The sequence below is a fragment of the Suillus bovinus genome (assembly GCF_016758785.1).
Source record: "Suillus bovinus strain UH-Sbo-P2 chromosome Unknown EDB93scaffold_68, whole genome shotgun sequence".
Lineage (NCBI taxonomy): Eukaryota > Fungi > Basidiomycota > Agaricomycetes > Boletales > Suillaceae > Suillus > Suillus bovinus.
In genome coordinates, this window is record NW_024542124.1 from 49,121 (window position 1) to 65,068 (window position 15,948).

Sequence of the window (15,948 nt, forward strand, 5' to 3'; positions counted from 1 at the left end):
TGAACAGTACTGAGTGGCCATAGCGAAGGGTTTAATATCCAACAATACACCCCAAATTCTATGATGATTGTAGCTCCGAATGCTCTTGCCACTCTGGCAAACTGATTATGAGATTGTCACACTGCTGTCACATCACGTGATGTTCGAGAATTCCGCATGACGCCTAACCTTATATGAATATGCGAGTCACGGGTTACCCGCCGTAGGTTTTTTACCCTTCATACTCAAGCATGCTCTCGAGCCATGGGTGTGGGTAAGTGTAAATGACTTTAGCGATGTACGAGAATTTTTTGCGAGCTCGCTGTTTGTAAATAACTTGTAACAGCCAGATGCGCCAGAGCTCTCGGTCACATGAAACAGAATGATTGAATCAAGCGTGACAAAAGTCACACGTCAATACAAAGTTTGATGAGACTCTAAAGTCATTTGCAACACACCTGTAAACGATCATTCGTTATTTGAGCGACTGAGTGGTACCAGATCTTCTCCCAACGCGTGTTTAAGTCGCGTGGGGTCGTCCAATCAGCTCATTTCTGCAACATCTATGGCAATGGGATCACTGCCGCCTTCAATACGCACTCCTTTTCTGCACACACCGCGCTCATCAAGATACGTTGACAAGGACATGAGACATTTGTCTCATGTCAGCGCTTCAGATGAAGTACGTCAAGATATGCCCACGAAACGTCCTTTGGCAGAAACGAGGACATGTTTGCGTCTGATAAAACCCAACTAGGAGTCGGGGACCAAGTTACCCTCCAGGTCAACTCCAGGCTTCTTCCACATCAAGTATCAACATGAATCTCGACTCCACAATGGTTTCATCTAGCGCTAGAGCAAGGCTACTTGCTAAGAATGATAACGACATTGTTATTGTAGCCGCTGTGCGGTCTGCTCTCGCCAAGGTATCATTACTGTTACGATCGAGACCCAGACATGAGGTACGACTGACTGCTCATAGGCCAGGAAAGGTGGCTTCAAAGATACTCGCCCAGAGGAGATGCTGTCCGGCGTTTTGAGAGCCGCCTATACTAGAGCCATGGTCGATCCCGCCCTTATTGGGGACATTGCTGTCGGAAACGTCCTACCTCCCGGCGGTGGCGCCAATGTTGCTCGCATGGCTGCCCTTCATGCAGGAATTCCAAACACAACTCCAATCAACACTGTGAATCGTCAATGTTCGTCTGGTCTTACAGCTGTCGATCAGATTGCAAATGAAATCATCTCTGGACAAATCGACATCGGTATTGGTAAGCAACGATCCTGTATCTTATCAATTCTTACTGAGGAGTCCTCTAGGTTCTGGAGTTGAATCCATGACGTTTGCATATGGCGGTGGATGGTTAGCCGATGGCTGGTCAGCTGAGGTTCTCACCAACCCAGAAGCAGAGGAATGTTTGCTTCCCATGGGTATGACCGCTGAGAACCTTGCCTCTGAGTTCAACATTTCTCGCGAGGTACAGGACAAGTATGCAGCTATATCTTATCAAAAGGCTGCCGCCGCCCACAAAGCCGGAAAGTTTAAGGATGAGATCGTCCCTCTGAAGGTCAAGATAACCGATCCGAAAACTGAAAAGGTTTCTGAAATTATCGTTGACGTGGACGAAGGTATTCGGGATGGTGTCACCGCAGAGACTTTGTCAAAACTTCAACCCATATTCGTGGAGAATGGTGCAACACACGCTGGTGGGTTCTTTGTGATATCCCTTTGGATTTTGCCATTTAAATGTGATACAGGAAATGCCTCGCAAGTATGCGATGGTGCAGCTGCTGTAGTCCTTGCTCGACGCTCCGTTGCCAAGCGGTTGGGTCTTCCCATTGTCGGCAAATACGTCACTTCAGCAGTCGTGGGCGTGCCACCGCGTGTTATGGGCGTTGGTCCAGCATATGCCATCCCTAAACTACTGGAGAGAACGGGACTCTCCAAGGACGATGTCGACTTCTACGAAATCAACGAAGCTTTCGCATCACAGGCTGTGTACAACATCCAGAAGCTTGGCTTGTCACTTGACAAAGTGAATGTCAATGGGGGTGCGATCGGGATCGGACACCCTCTCGGATGTAGTACGTGTCTCGTAACTTTTGCGTATCCATTATGTCTTGATGTATCTTCGTCACAGCGGGAGCACGTCAAATTGCTACTGGTCTCAACATCGCGAAACAACGTAATGAGCGAGTGTTCGTCACCAGCATGTGTTCTGGCTCAGGAATAGGCATGGCAGGTGTGCTCGTCAGCGAACACTGAAACTGTTATAATACGTAGTATTACATATTGCCTTTCGATCTCTCATGAGACCGTTTATCCGACTTGAAAGTCGCTTTCCTCAGTAGACAGACAGTAGCCATTTGGATGTACGTCTTCTGCAATTTGGATACAAAGATAATTACTAGTGCTAGCCGGCGCTACCTATGTACAGATTTCCCTTCCATACGGGTCGCCACTAACCTCTGAAACGTCAGGACGAACTTGGTGAAAGGATTCTTTCTCCCTGAGCTGTATAGGTTCAAGATTCTCCAGTAAGAATAGTTCTAAAACCAAGGAGAAACCCAAATATCAACCCGCCAGGTGAACTTTCGATGGAGAAAAGTGTCTAGGTGAGGCTCACATTAAATACCTCTCGTGTTCCCGCGCACGGACCATACTGCCCAGATGCTTATATATTGCAAATTTGTTGTTGTTTTTTTTCTTCACAGTCACCTCGAAGTTGAAGATGGCGTCTTACAGTTCGGATGATGGACGTACCACTTCGTTACTACTCACTGTCGAGCAGAAGGGTGGATGCAGGAGCTGGGCATGCCGTTTATCACTTGTTTATTGTCACTGATTGGACGGTCAATCAGCGCCTGGCACATACTTCACAAATTTATTTTTACTTGTGTTACATACTTGTGTACACTGGCTGGCCGCCTGTATAATCGAATTAAGCCGATCATGGACAAGGACCATGCTTCACCTTTTTACTCATTCTACAAAAACCTACAAGATGATCTTCAATACAACCTAACTTCGACGTTTGCTCGATCATGTCACAGAGTAACAGCGCCTACACCTTCGCGTGGTCAAGGCTACACCCGTGAGGCTGGGACCCACTAAAACTGTTCAATTCATCGCTCGCCGCTCGGATATTCGATGACCTACTTCTTCATCACAGTCCAACTCTTACTGGACTCCACCTACTCGATTTGACGCCAACAAAGGCTTCCAACTTCTATTACGAGCTTTGTTCCGTGGCTTATTATGGAGGTAATCCACGTTGATCCTGCGGCACTGGCCTCAAGTTTTTTCGGATTCCACTCGCAAGGTGACAAAACGTTGCGTACATTTTAGTCATGTCCAAGAACTGTGCAAGAAGTGAATAGTTATCACACTGTGGTCATCGAGAAGGCTCAATATCCCTGTTCGATTGTGGGCGGCGTGTAGTAAGTCATACATTTATTTTTTTCACAGTAAGATTTGAGAGATTAATTTTCTGGTCTCGTCACGTTCACGCGACCCATGCAGGGTTTGGCTTTACCATGGCACTTGATTGCAATTTGAGCACAAGACTTGCCGTTGGATGTTGGGTACTACGACAGGTTTGTCTCCATCATCTTTTAGTTTTTGCTGCGGCAGTAAATCTATGCGGTGTTTCAAGTTGTTCTTCATCATCAGCGCGCGTCATTGCTGCTGATACTGCGCACTTTGTAGTTTGGCTGACGGCAATGCTATTCTCCCGTAATCAGGCCATATGTATGGAAGACAATCGTTCCATTTTAATTATGCAGGAATGCTAAGGTACTACGTGTGCATTTTTGGCCATGATCAAGTGACGTCCTGTCATTTTGTCACTCGGAAATCTCCCCTTTTTCCAGAACGACCTGGATGTAACCGAATGGGTTGTGTGTATGCGTTCAAACATTACTACCGCTCAAACGCCTTGGATTCTTTTGCGAAAAACCTCCACGAGTAGATCGTGGCGCACGGGCTACGTGTTCAGGCCTGGATTCTGGTTATCTAACTTGTCAGCTGGTCACGACAATAACCAAATACCCTGGTTTGTCGTACGCCCAAATCTCGGCGGTCATGGGTGGGCGTGGACCTCGAAGAGATTCTGAGAGGTTAGATTAATTTGCCCTCTCTTGCGATAAGTGGGTTCCATTTTTTTGGTATTACCTTTATGGGTGATCATGGGTCCGCATTCAGGAAGACATTGGCAATGTATTCGCTCACTTTACTATACCAAGCATTCAGGGTACAAATGCTTTGGGTAGTTCCTTCCAGGGCAGGACAGGTGATGTCGAGCAAATTCGTATACCAAGCTGTCGGATTGATCGAGAGGACCTAAACATGTCCGTGGGTGCGCCTTCCAGGAATGGTCCTCTATCACTCAGCACGCACTATTCCCGTCTTCAGCCTGAGTGATATGGAGGGGAATTTCATGCACTCCTTCATGCGCACTTTCCGGATCAAATACAGATCGCCCACCCGGAGCTCCTCGCTTGTCAGGTAATTCCCGCAGCTTTTTTTGACACGCTTGCGAGAATAATTATTTAATCGATAGGCTCCCCAGTTTCAAGTTGACCGACATCACCGTCGGACTCCGTTGGTCCGAACATTGCGGCTTACACTTGCGCGGTCATATCGTGCAATTGCATAACGGAAATGGAAACATATTTATTTCCTCATCTGCGGCGATGATTCTGCTTGTCGCCATTGATTTGGACGTCACGAATGAGGTTGTTCTATTACTCGGATGCTCTCGGAGCATGGCTTCACGGTAAATGCCTATCTCACAAAGGCTTATCCAGACCGTCCTCTTATCGGCAGCAGAGACAATCCGAGCACCGACTTTAGCAGGTTCTCTGAACGTTTATTGAATGCAGGCTGGTAATGACGAAAAGCGAATGGTGGCTGGCTCGGCAGAGTGGGGCGTGGCACGCCAAGCTTTATCGCTTGAGGCGGTATACGGGTTTATGCCTACCCTGGCTGTGGCGTTATGAGCAAGAACGCCGCGAAGCCTATGTGGCCGCCGCGGAATGGCCTACCTCGGATGGAGATGATTCCTCAGCCGACGGTCGTCAGTAAAGTCGCTTTCTGTCCTTTCAATAACCGAACAGTGATTTGAAAGGCATTCCATGGACTAGCTCAGACTTCGATTAACGGAGGCACTATCAACTGGCAGGGTCGGTGATATAAATCTTAACTCTATTTTTTTTCGCATGGGCATCCGGTTATTTGAATGCCGCATAAACCCTTCATATTTTCTTCATGATGGAGCTATTTTTCTGCAGGGACTGTGGTTCGCAACTTTAAAGAAACGAACTCATGTTGCGGATATGGGGTGGTTGGAGGATGAACTGTGTGATGAAGGCAGTCCGCAGCGGTTGATCGCCGGCGACAGGATTCATGAACTGGACGACTCGTTACGCATGCTTGGAGACATCATATGTCTTAATGACGACTACTTTATCCAAATGACAACGCGAGGAGTGGCGTCGATAGCTTGCTTGCTGCGATTAGGTGATAATGTGTTTTCATTTTGATCAGGGTGTTGTTTACCTATGAATGACGTGAAAACTTGAACTTTGTCTTTCATTAGCTGATCCCCAGTTGGGTCAAGCGAAGAAACTCGCATAACGCGACGGAATGTCGTCAGATTGACGATATGGTATGATGAACGTGTGTATTCGGTTTATCACCGTACAGCAAGTTACTATAGTGCATGAACAATTGAATACATCCGGGCCGATCGGAGAATTAACTGAATGCAAATCAGCTGCGCTGGTCGTGAAGGAGATAAAGTAGCGAGGCAACTCTGCGAGTTCTGTTTGATGGCCCATGCTGTTTCTGCGCGCTTTACACGAGGTGAAATTACCATCCACACTGACATGGAATTGGCACAGACTCAACCACTTTCATCGAGGCTAATTGGGCCCAGGGGCTGTGGAACACGTGCAGTTTTACAAGGGAGGGTTGATTGCTACATTTGCGGCGTTAAGGCACATGCAGCCAGTGAACCTGGTTTGACGAGCGAATAGAAAAGGTGGATGGGAGGCTTCTCATTGGAGTATCTCCTTAAGCGAAGTCGTACACATGCTGTCAGCAATATGATGTCAATAGGGACGGGACGATCTGCAGTCAAGGCAAAAGCGGCGTTAGGTGTTTGCTTGTTCGTATTTACGTCGTTAACGTCTGTGGGGAAAGTTTTGCCCCACGACACCGCAGCAATTGTTTTCTGTAACGAGAATAGAATATCCTGATGGAAACCTACTAGCGTCGGGAGTATGATGACGGAGATTACGGAAGAGGCGCTCTGGAGTTAGCGGGTTGAAATTGTCCGGTCGGCTTCCTGTTGGCTTCCTGTTAAATTGATAGGCTTTGGCGGAAAATGAGATGATGCGAGGGAGGATAATAATATCACTGTGGCAGGAATCTCACTGAGACATTCTAAACACGACGAAGTACTAGTTACCATGAGAATGACCACACGTCAACTGTAAATAGCTATTAGCAAGTAGTACGCGATTCGGTCAATAAGCCACGCATTCGAAGACATGGGTCTTTTTTGAAACGCGAGGGAAAAGTGTTAGGAACTATAGGTTGCGGTATCGATGGTGTCCAACTTACGATACACACGATGGTAAGCGTTCATTCGGATATTATGCAAGAGGAGCGATTGTTACCAAATGTAAGTTATGGGCGCAAAATGATGGCCCAAGGATGAGAGGTTTGAACCTCTAGCCTCGTGTATGACGCACCTGTTGCCAAATATGAGGTATCATGTGGGTAACCGCGAGGCAGTCAGCGGACGAAGATATGATTGTCGGATTGATAAGAGATGGGTGGGGGGGTGATCCGGTGGACGAGGGCAAGTGAGAACGGACATGAAAGAGGTGTAGTCCGGACATAGGCGGACACGCGGGAAGAACCGAAATCAAAATGCACTAAAGCTTAATTCCACACTGTCAGTAGCAAATCACCGGAAGTGAATTTGTGCCTTGTAGTTAGTCGTTATCTTCAAAGGTTCCGGGACTAAGCCAAGGTCAGTGGACCGGTTAACAGCCGAGGATATCGGAGACTAGCGGACAAGGTTTGTTGGAGTTTGTTGGTTACGAACCTGAGCAGCTCAGCGATCACAGGCTACACACCGATCGTTTGGCGCAAGTCTTCAAACACCCAAGATTATATAACAGAACAGCCACTTTTAGTCAAGCTTTAAAATCATTCTCCCTCTTCTTTCCGGTTCGTATTAAATGCCCTGTCGATCTCCCCCACTCATTCTGTCCTAAAAATCATGGACACCAATAGGCAACTACCAGAACCACCCCCCCCTCCACGTTTAATGGCCTCCTCCAATTCCCCACAATCCCGTCCTATCGCTCCATACCAGCAACAATCCCTACCTTCTATTCGTCAACTCCACCCCTATCTTCCTCCTTCCGGCATGGCTCAACAACATTTGCCCCCTACCGACCCGACTACTTACACTTATCCACTCCCAACCTCTTATTCAGCCCCGGCTGGCTCCTCCGAAATTCTTCAACCTCCCTCACAACATGCCCTGTACGGTCGTGCCGAAATCTTGGACTCTGAGCCCGAAGGTGAGGTAGAGCAACAAGGTCCTGCTAAAAAGAAAAGGCGAAGACAAGCTCTGAGCTGTAATGGTAAGCTTTATTTATTTTCATTTAAAAATTATATTGCTCATCGTTATCGATCCATCTTACTCTTTTTATCCACATCACGCGATCTCTAAAGAATGCAAACGAAGAAAGATTAAATGCGACAGGTTCGCCTTCGTAATGTCCCCATGTCCCCGTGCTCGTTTGACTTCACATTTACAGAGCTCAGCCCTGTGGACCATGTACTAGACGTGGCGAACAGTCAAAATGTCAATGGCGAACTTTAGAGCCGGTGTAAGCTCCATCTTGCCTCTTCACAAACTCCTCCCCTTATAAATGTCTCAGGGACAAATACGTCCTTCGCACTGATTTTGATGAACTCAAAACCAGGTCCAAGGCCGAATACGACGAATTGAAGGCTAGACTTGATCACCTTGAATCCGTGGTCGCGCGTCTTTTCCCCCCACCCGGCGGCCCTGCCAACGTGCCCATGTATTCAATCCCTGCTGATATTTCAGGGGCGTCGTCAACGGACAACGTAACTTCATACCACTCAACCCATTCGTCCGCGGGACAACCATTATACGTTCCTTCGTCATCTTCTTTCACTCAAGACCCGACAAAATCACAATCTTACGCCGGCTCTTCCTCACCTCATATTGCGGGGTCTGGAATTGGTCACGGACCTTCCATTTCATCCCCCTCGAACACAGTCTCACAAAGTGCAGGCCCATCTCATCTCCGCCATCCCTCGGATGCCAAATCACCCACTATTGTCAGACAGTCTCCGCTTTCTTTAGCTTCCATCACATCTCCTTACAATGCTGACACTCAGCCAAAAAACTTCCACGCGCAGACGTTCAGAATACTGGGCGAGCGTCTGCGCCCGGTTCTAAAAAGTTGGAAAGGCCCAGTGGAACTTCTTTGCGCCATCCTCAAGCGATGGAACATGCTGCGATGCCCGGCTCAGCAGGCGTTACAATGGAAGGCCCGTCGATGTCACCAGGGTCGCACCATCTATCGTCATCGAGACGTTATGGTGATCCTTCCATAGGGCGGGAAGGGGGGGATAACAGAGACCGAAGGCAAGGTCCTGTAGAGCGATAGACTCTTCCGGCATTTCGTCGGCTCATAGGTTAATTCTGATCATCATTGGTGGCATTCAGTTCTATTCATTTTGCTCACACTCCACACCACGCGTCAACCTTGTATGAGAAATACCTTCCGCAGATTCCATTCCCGGTACGCCGGACATGACTTTTTCGCTTTAATTTGGCGATCGCATACCCCACCAGCCTCGTTTTTTCTGAGCATCTTTCACGACACAATTACGAGATCTTGTATTCTAGTAATACCACGAGTCTACTAAGCCTATCATAAACATGTCAGTAAATCTTTCTAGCGCAGATCACGGTGATTGCATATAGTATTTTCGAAACTGGTGCAGGGCGCGATTATCTTAATCCCAAACTAACTTTCCCCGGCTATCCACGGTAGCTTGCATGCCACCGCTAGTTTGCTTGCCCCCTCCGTGGCGTGATTGATTGATGATCTGCTGACGCTCTAAAGCACGCTTACGTTCGGCGAGTTTCGCCTGTCGCTCTACCTCTGCGTCGGCTTTCGCCTCTTTCAGCATCTGATTTCTTTTCGCATTCTGTCGTTGTTTCTTGGTTAACGCCCCTGGAGCTTGCTGTACAACTTGCAAAGGCGTGGTCGAGGGTCGTGACACTTCTACAGCCAGTGTTAGGTTCATAATGAAGTTAAAAAAAAGCAGGAATAAATTACTTGAGCGACCCTTGCCCTTGACCGTGCCCCATTGGTTATCGTCCTCCGCGTCTGCGTTATTTACCGTGCCACTGCTGGCATGCACATCCTCATCTATATCCACATCCTCGTAATCCTTCCAAGAAAATCCAGGCGCCGGCATTTCATCGGCCCGGGGCTGGACACGCATCACACGCGCTAAATTAGGATAACTCGGGCGCTCAAGCATGCTTCACGAATAACATCACGAGGTGGACCAATCAGCACATGGTGATGAAAGAACCAACGTCTGACTTACTCATCGACGGCTGTTTTCCTAGGTTTAGGCAAAAGCCTTTCAGCTAGCGTCCGGGGCTTATCTCCAGGAGTACCTGCGTCTAGACTAGCAGATTCATCCTCATCCGTACATTCGGCAATTCCAGAATGGCCGGTTGATGGACCCACGTCACTGCTGGTCATATCCGTTGTTATCGCAAGTATTTGATTGTCTGATCTAGCGGTCTTAGCGCCTCGTGCTGTCTGACGGGTGTCTATCCGCATCCATGAAGAATCAGTATCAAATGACGGAGAAGAAGACCGTATTTGAGACGTGCGCAGTTCCTGGTCCTGTTTGGGAGAAGAGACTTTGCTAGGCATGTCAATGGATGCTTTGGGAACATCACCGTCTGACTGCGCTGCCAAGGAAGATGACAGTCGTTCATGTGCAATTTCAGCTGTCCCCACTACTTTCTGCTTCTGCTTCTCCTTCTTCGTCTTCGTCTTCGCTTTCGTCTTCTTGTTCCTTTTCACCTGTACAGTTTGGTCGTCCGAGCTCGAGAGTACGGCATCAAATTCGCCGGGAATAACATGCGGAAATGGAACGACAGTAGGTTCAGGCACAGGATTGCCATGCGCAGGCGTTGCGGTGGCGGTGGGGTTACTAGTGGCGGTGGTGGCGGTGGAGGTCACAGTGTTGCTGACGGACTTCTCAGACGGGTTTGAGACGCCGGCATGTTTCGGTGTTTGTTTCTTCTTCTTGCTTTTCGTGCCTTTTTTACTAGCGGTTGGGCGTTCAGAGGTAGTACTAGTACTAGGCGCGCCAGGGTTGGAGTGTGTGAGGTAGCGATACGTTGCAGCTCCTGCGATGCCAGCTATGATGGCCCATTGGAGCGATGTATGGCTGAGCGTCGAACCCATAGTTAAAAGAGTAGGGCGTCGAGAAGAACGAATGCAACAATTGGATGCCCGCTTGAGAGTGAGCTAGAGGCCATGTGACATTGACGTACGTCGCGTCCGCGTCAATAGCTGTCAACAACGCGTTGTCATGCGCTCGCGAAATCAGCGCGCCCATTGTCTGAAAAGGAAATCGATACAATAGCGGGGGACACTATGCAATTGAATCGTTTTTTTTTTTTCGAAACTCACTGTGACAGTTATGAAATTAATGGCGGTTACAGGGCTCCAGTGGTGTCACTGTCGTACGCAGAAACCCCTTGATTGTTTGGCATTATCTGTGGGAGCAATTCATCATATTGTTTTCTGATTCTAGAGATTGTCTGTGGGTGTGAACGATGTGCCTAGCGTCGCTGTTGCATTCTTGGTCATAGGCGCGAGAGAGATTGAGGGTCATTGATGACAATCAACATCGTTTAAATTGAACAAATATACAGACAACAGGGTATTGCTACTACGAAACAAGGAACGTTGAACGACCTCCAGACCTATTATAATTAGCTCAATTAAATTAGAACTATTACATAGCAGATGTGTCGTTGGGTATCATATCGGTGCATCGTGAAAGCTCAGAGTAGCCTGAAAAACGTAAATTATCTGACTCAAGTTCAGCACCACCACCGAGGTGGAGCGTTCCTCCCGCTTGCGCACTGCGCTCGAGGAGATCATCCCAAATCTTAGCCTTCTCGCACTCTGTGAGAGGCGGACGGCGGGGAGTATTGAGTTCGCGGTAGTTAACGGCAGACCGGAGCTGCGAGGACGATGAGTCTTTGGACGTGGAAGTCGATGACCTTGACCGTGTCCGCATCTTAGTAGTAGATGCGTCGCTGAGGGCACTAGGCGCCCGCAGAGATATTCGTGAGTTTGATCCTTCAGTAGTAGCAGTAGTAAATGTGGATCGGGAATGAGAATGTTCGCTCCCTGAGGACCTGCTTGAGCGCGCCGCGTCTCGAGCAAGTCGTGGTGGTGGAGAAAGTGAGGTATTTCCATCGGGAAGTAAATGAGCGTGTGCGGGTGTAGACGGCTTCTCGCCAAGCCTGCGAGTTCTGAGAGACGTTAATGAATGAATGGAGTTCGTGATCGGGGATGTATGGATACGTGACCAGGTTTCCTGGTGCTGATCGTCAGCCTTGCCTTCTGCAGTCGGCGTGGCTCGCCCAGAAGGGCTTCGAACGCTAGAATGGCTTCCATCGCTAGAATTGCTGGGCCTGCCAGAATGCGACATCGAGCCCTGCACTTCTGTGTAATCATCCAAAATGTGGTGGAGCTCCCGTGGGGAGACAATATGACGATCCCCCATGCTGGAAAAACCCGGCATAGTCTCTTCTCCATATGAGGACACAGACGATCCCCTCGAGTGTGACATATGAAAGAAACTTGCCGAAGCCATTTCGGATGAATTAGGAGAAGACGAGGAAGTTGCCATACTCGGCCGTGGGCCTGAGCCAACAATACTCCTTGGCATAGATGCGCTGTAAGATTTTTGTGACATAGCCTGCGCGTCTCTTTGCACGGTCTGGGACCGGGGAGGAGTGTCGAGTAGTTCTTTTGGAATGGCAGGAACAGGTGGTGCTGCCGTATCAACATGGAAGCGCTCGCGAAGCCCGCCCGTGCTGATCCGCTTCATGAGCTTCCAAATCTTAGAACCCTCCGACTTGCCCTGGAGGTCGGTCGATGAGCGGACGTGCCCCTTAGCAGGCTCTCCTTCATTTTTAAACTGTCCGCGGTCTTTAAGACAGTAGAAAGAGCGGCTGTCTTGTAAACTTGATCGGCTATTTAAAGGGTCACGCGAGGGAGACTCGTCAGCCTTAACGCCTCCTCCCGTTGTTTTCTTCCATTTACTCGACATTCTTCTCGAGAGACTTCCCTTCCTCGTAAGACTTCTACTCGGCTCAGAGTGGTGCGTTTGGGGCGTCTGTTCGGCAAGGAGATGAGCGTGCAACGACCAATTCCTGTTATCCTCCGGCCCTCCGGCAGTGATCCTGAATTCGGACTGCGTGCCATAGACAGTATAGTATGGGACTGGAGAAGGCGATCGAAGGTCAACTTCAGAAGGTCCTTCGATGTGATGCACAGATGATCTGTCGTGTCGTTGCTTGTGTGGCTGAGCAACAGGATTTGCAGGTGTCAACGAGGGTTCTTGGGACACAGAACCATGGACAGAATGTGAGGGGGAAGCAGATGTCAATTTCTGTTTTATTTCCAGGTCTCGTTGCATTCTTTCTTTGGCCTTTGCAGACGGCTTCCTACGAAGAACATTCCGCTGCTTATGGACCTTCCCCTGTGTAGGCATGGAATTGGTAGACAAGGAATGGGAGCCTTGGCTTATGGATGGTGGGCCGGTGAAAGAGGAATTGATTGCGCTCGCAGGATGCTCCGGATGCGAGCATCCAGGGAATAGTGAGCCATCGAGTTCAGGGTGATGAGGTCTGGACTTGGGAGGGGTTGGGAGTCGTGTAGGTGAGGAGAGGCCTGAGTCTGACTGTGGCGATGGACGGGTAGGGGACGGGAGTGCAGGTTTGCTGAGGAGGAACTTGATGCCCATAGCAACAGGGGATTCGGGGGTCTCCAGGGTAGCGAGACTTGGTGAATTGGGCACGGTACGAGGACGGGGAGAAGATGGATATTTAGACGCACGTTTGTGAGTGCCACCGTGTATAGGGAGAAGATCAGACTCAGTATTGGATCTAGAGCGACCGCTTAGAGCCTGGGATGAAGGGATACCGAAACGTGAATGTGACGTTGCAGGCACCCTGCTATCTTGGAATACTGAGCGAGGATCAACGGTAGCGCTGGCAGATTCGGATGTGAATGATGATCGTGAGTCTGTAAAGCGGCTGCTGCTGGCATGTGCGGAGGACGGGGACGTGACTGGACTAGAGTGGGGACTAGGATTGTGGAAAGATGCAAAGGAGGAAACGATGCGATCTGGGGTATTGTGAGAGACGTAAGGGTGTCGTGAGCCTGACCTGCGCAAAGAGTGTGGAGGAGTACTTGGTTGGGTGGAGGATGAGATGGGTGCCGGGAGAGGATCGTGGACGTGCGGGTGGCCGAGTTGATAGGAAGAGTGAGAAACTGCGCGCTTTCGTGGAGGTGAGTTGATAGGGAGCATGATAGATGCGTAAAATGGAGTAAAGCGATCAAGATCTGTTACTAGACAAACCTAGACATATATATAAAGATCAAAAGCGGCGGCTGGAAGTCCAAAGGAATACGCACATGATGATATGGGAAGAGAGTGAGCAGTTAGACGCCTGAATGAAAGTACGCGAAGCTAGAATTAGGTCACGGGAGAGCGATCCGTAGGCCCAGGAGAAACAAGGAGTGTGATTTAAGAATGTGGGAAAAGCAAAAGGTCAGTGCTATACTTGCGTTCAACGTTATTATGATCCAAGGTATAGCCAGCTTCAATCAGCCTCATCAAATCTTCCATCGACCCTCATGGATTTATCTTCAGATCGTACCATGGCTCACGCTCTCCCACGCTCAGACCATGATGAAACAGTACTAGTAACACTGCGCATTCACTAGTATATTTGTGCCCTAGCTTCGTATCCAAGTCCAATTGCATCGCCATTGCTTATAATCTCAATTATTCGTTTCATCTCCTTACACTCCCCCTTCATCATCATGGTTCGTATCGACGTCTCCCCCAATGACCCTGCAGAGGAACAACCCACAATCGGTTTGATCGGAATGGGCGCTATGGGCGCTATGTACGCGAAACATCTCTCAAAAGCAGGCTGGAAAAAGTCCTTTCATTTACTTGTCATCATTTCTCCATCTCATCGATATCTATAGAATCAGCGTCTGTGACATTCCCGATAAATTCGAATCCTTGAAACTTCAATACGCAGACGTTCCTGGCATAACAGTACATCGGGATGGACACGCGGTTTCTAGAATCTCAGACTTCATAATGTACTCCGTGGAGGCCGAGTACATCGACCGTGTCGTCTCACAGTATGGCCCTTGTACGTCTTCCCATACACCTAAATTATATCCTCCTCCTAACCTCGTGGGAACTCATACATAGCAACTAAAGTCGGAGCAATCGTCTCTGGCCAAACCTCTGTCAAAACGCCCGAGAAAGATGCATTTGAAAAGTATCTCCCTCCAGACGTCCATATCGTGTCCCTTCATTCTCTCCACGGCCCTTCTGTTTCCCCAGAAGGACAACCCCTGGTAATTTCTCTTCCGCTTACCTTATCGTCAATGACTCCTCATCATCTTATCTTTGACAGGTTCTCATACAGCACCGCGCTCCAGACTCCTCTCTTCACCTAGTCGAAAACATATTCCGCTGCTTCGGTTCACGCTTCGTATATCTCACATACGAAGACCACGACCTCGTTACCGCCAATGTACAGGCGGTCACACACGCTGCCTTCCTCACGTACGAGTGATCATTCCGCTAATCTTCTATCACTTCACTTCTAACTCACACCACAGCATGGGCACAGCCTGGGCCAGCCAGCGCGCATATCCCTGGGAACAGGGCCAATACGTCGGAGGAATTGAAACTGTCAAAGTAAACATCATGCTCCGCATTTACGCGAACAAGTGGCACGTTTATGCAGGCCTCGCCATTCTCAACCCCTCCGCCCGCATTCAGATCGAACAATACGCTTCCTCTGCGTCAGACATCTTCAAGCTCATGCTCGCAGGTGATGAACAAGGCCTCCGCACCCGTATCTACAATGCACGCGAACAAGTATTCGGCACAGTCAACGCAGAGCGCGCACCAATATTCCTAACTGAAGATGTCCTCGATCAGTTCACCATCGGCGGTAATCCAAAGCTCAACGGTAGTCCAAGACTTAACGGCAGTCCAACACCCTCATCCGCACCCCCATCAAACTCCCACCTCTCACTCCTTGCCATGGTCGACAGCTGGGCCCACCTCCACATTCAGTCTTTCGACCATCTCGACCTCGCAGCGACCCCCATATTTAGGTTATGGATCGGTGTCGCAGAATACCTCTTTCGTTCTACCACTCGGCTGGACTCTGCTATTCATTCAGCCGTGTACGATGTCACCCATCGCTCAGACGATCTGGAATTCGTCATCGCCGCACGTGGCTGGAGTCAGTGTGTGTCCTTTGGGAACATGGAGTTGTATAAACGCCGCTTCTCGGAAACAGCGTCGTTCTTCGAGAGCAGGTTTGAGGAGGCGAGCGCAATTGGTTCAGAGATGATCAAGGCTGTTTCAAAGAGTTAGGGTTAAGGATTCTGATTGGGAGATCATTTTTATGTACTTTTTATTTAATTATACTTGCGTTTCACTATGTCAGTGTATACTTGACCGTCCAATCTGGGGTATCGAGTGAAGAAAGTGAACGTTGAGGATTTTTTGAGCAAATCCTCTGATTC

At 48.9% G+C, this 15,948-nt stretch overlaps 5 protein-coding genes across 5 annotated transcripts; 3 read left to right on the plus strand and 2 right to left on the minus strand.

Annotated features, from left to right (window-relative positions):
• Positions 1-812: 812 nt before the first annotated feature.
• Positions 813-2,343, plus strand: EDB93DRAFT_1169815 (Thiolase, N-terminal domain-containing protein; the record flags this gene model as incomplete). The annotated part of the gene is made up of 5 exons (XM_041450304.1): positions 813-905; positions 962-1,250; positions 1,300-1,686; positions 1,738-2,064; positions 2,121-2,343. 5 exons carry the CDS (start codon positions 816-818, stop codon positions 2,243-2,245), a joined length of 1,218 nt encoding a protein of 405 aa, XP_041303905.1. The 3' UTR covers positions 2,246-2,343.
• Positions 2,344-7,274: 4,931 nt separating this feature from the next.
• Positions 7,275-8,653, plus strand: EDB93DRAFT_1254061 (uncharacterized protein; the record flags this gene model as incomplete). Its single annotated transcript, XM_041453557.1, has 4 exons — positions 7,275-7,644; positions 7,736-7,766; positions 7,822-7,893; positions 7,945-8,653. 4 exons carry the CDS (start codon positions 7,275-7,277, stop codon positions 8,651-8,653), a joined length of 1,182 nt encoding a protein of 393 aa, XP_041303906.1.
• Positions 8,654-8,855: 202 nt separating this feature from the next.
• Positions 8,856-10,709, minus strand: EDB93DRAFT_790708 (uncharacterized protein). Its single transcript, XM_041457482.1, has 3 exons — positions 9,662-10,709; positions 9,385-9,593; positions 8,856-9,330 (listed from the first exon to the last, which is right to left on the minus strand). Exons 1-3 carry the CDS (start codon positions 10,537-10,539, stop codon positions 9,059-9,061), a joined length of 1,359 nt encoding a protein of 452 aa, XP_041303907.1. The 5' UTR covers positions 10,540-10,709; the 3' UTR covers positions 8,856-9,058.
• A 266-nt stretch (positions 10,710-10,975) lies between these two features.
• On the minus strand, positions 10,976-13,815 carry EDB93DRAFT_1169873 (uncharacterized protein). The gene has a single exon (XM_041450305.1). It carries the CDS (start codon positions 13,685-13,687, stop codon positions 11,096-11,098), a length of 2,592 nt encoding a protein of 863 aa, XP_041303908.1. The 5' UTR covers positions 13,688-13,815; the 3' UTR covers positions 10,976-11,095.
• A 390-nt stretch (positions 13,816-14,205) lies between these two features.
• Positions 14,206-15,796, plus strand: EDB93DRAFT_1254064 (uncharacterized protein; the record flags this gene model as incomplete). Its single annotated transcript, XM_041453558.1, has 5 exons — positions 14,206-14,327; positions 14,377-14,549; positions 14,612-14,760; positions 14,820-14,971; positions 15,028-15,796. The coding sequence occupies 5 exons, from the start codon at positions 14,206-14,208 to the stop codon at positions 15,794-15,796; spliced, it is 1,365 nt and encodes a 454-aa protein (XP_041303909.1).
• Positions 15,797-15,948: the final 152 nt, after the last annotated feature.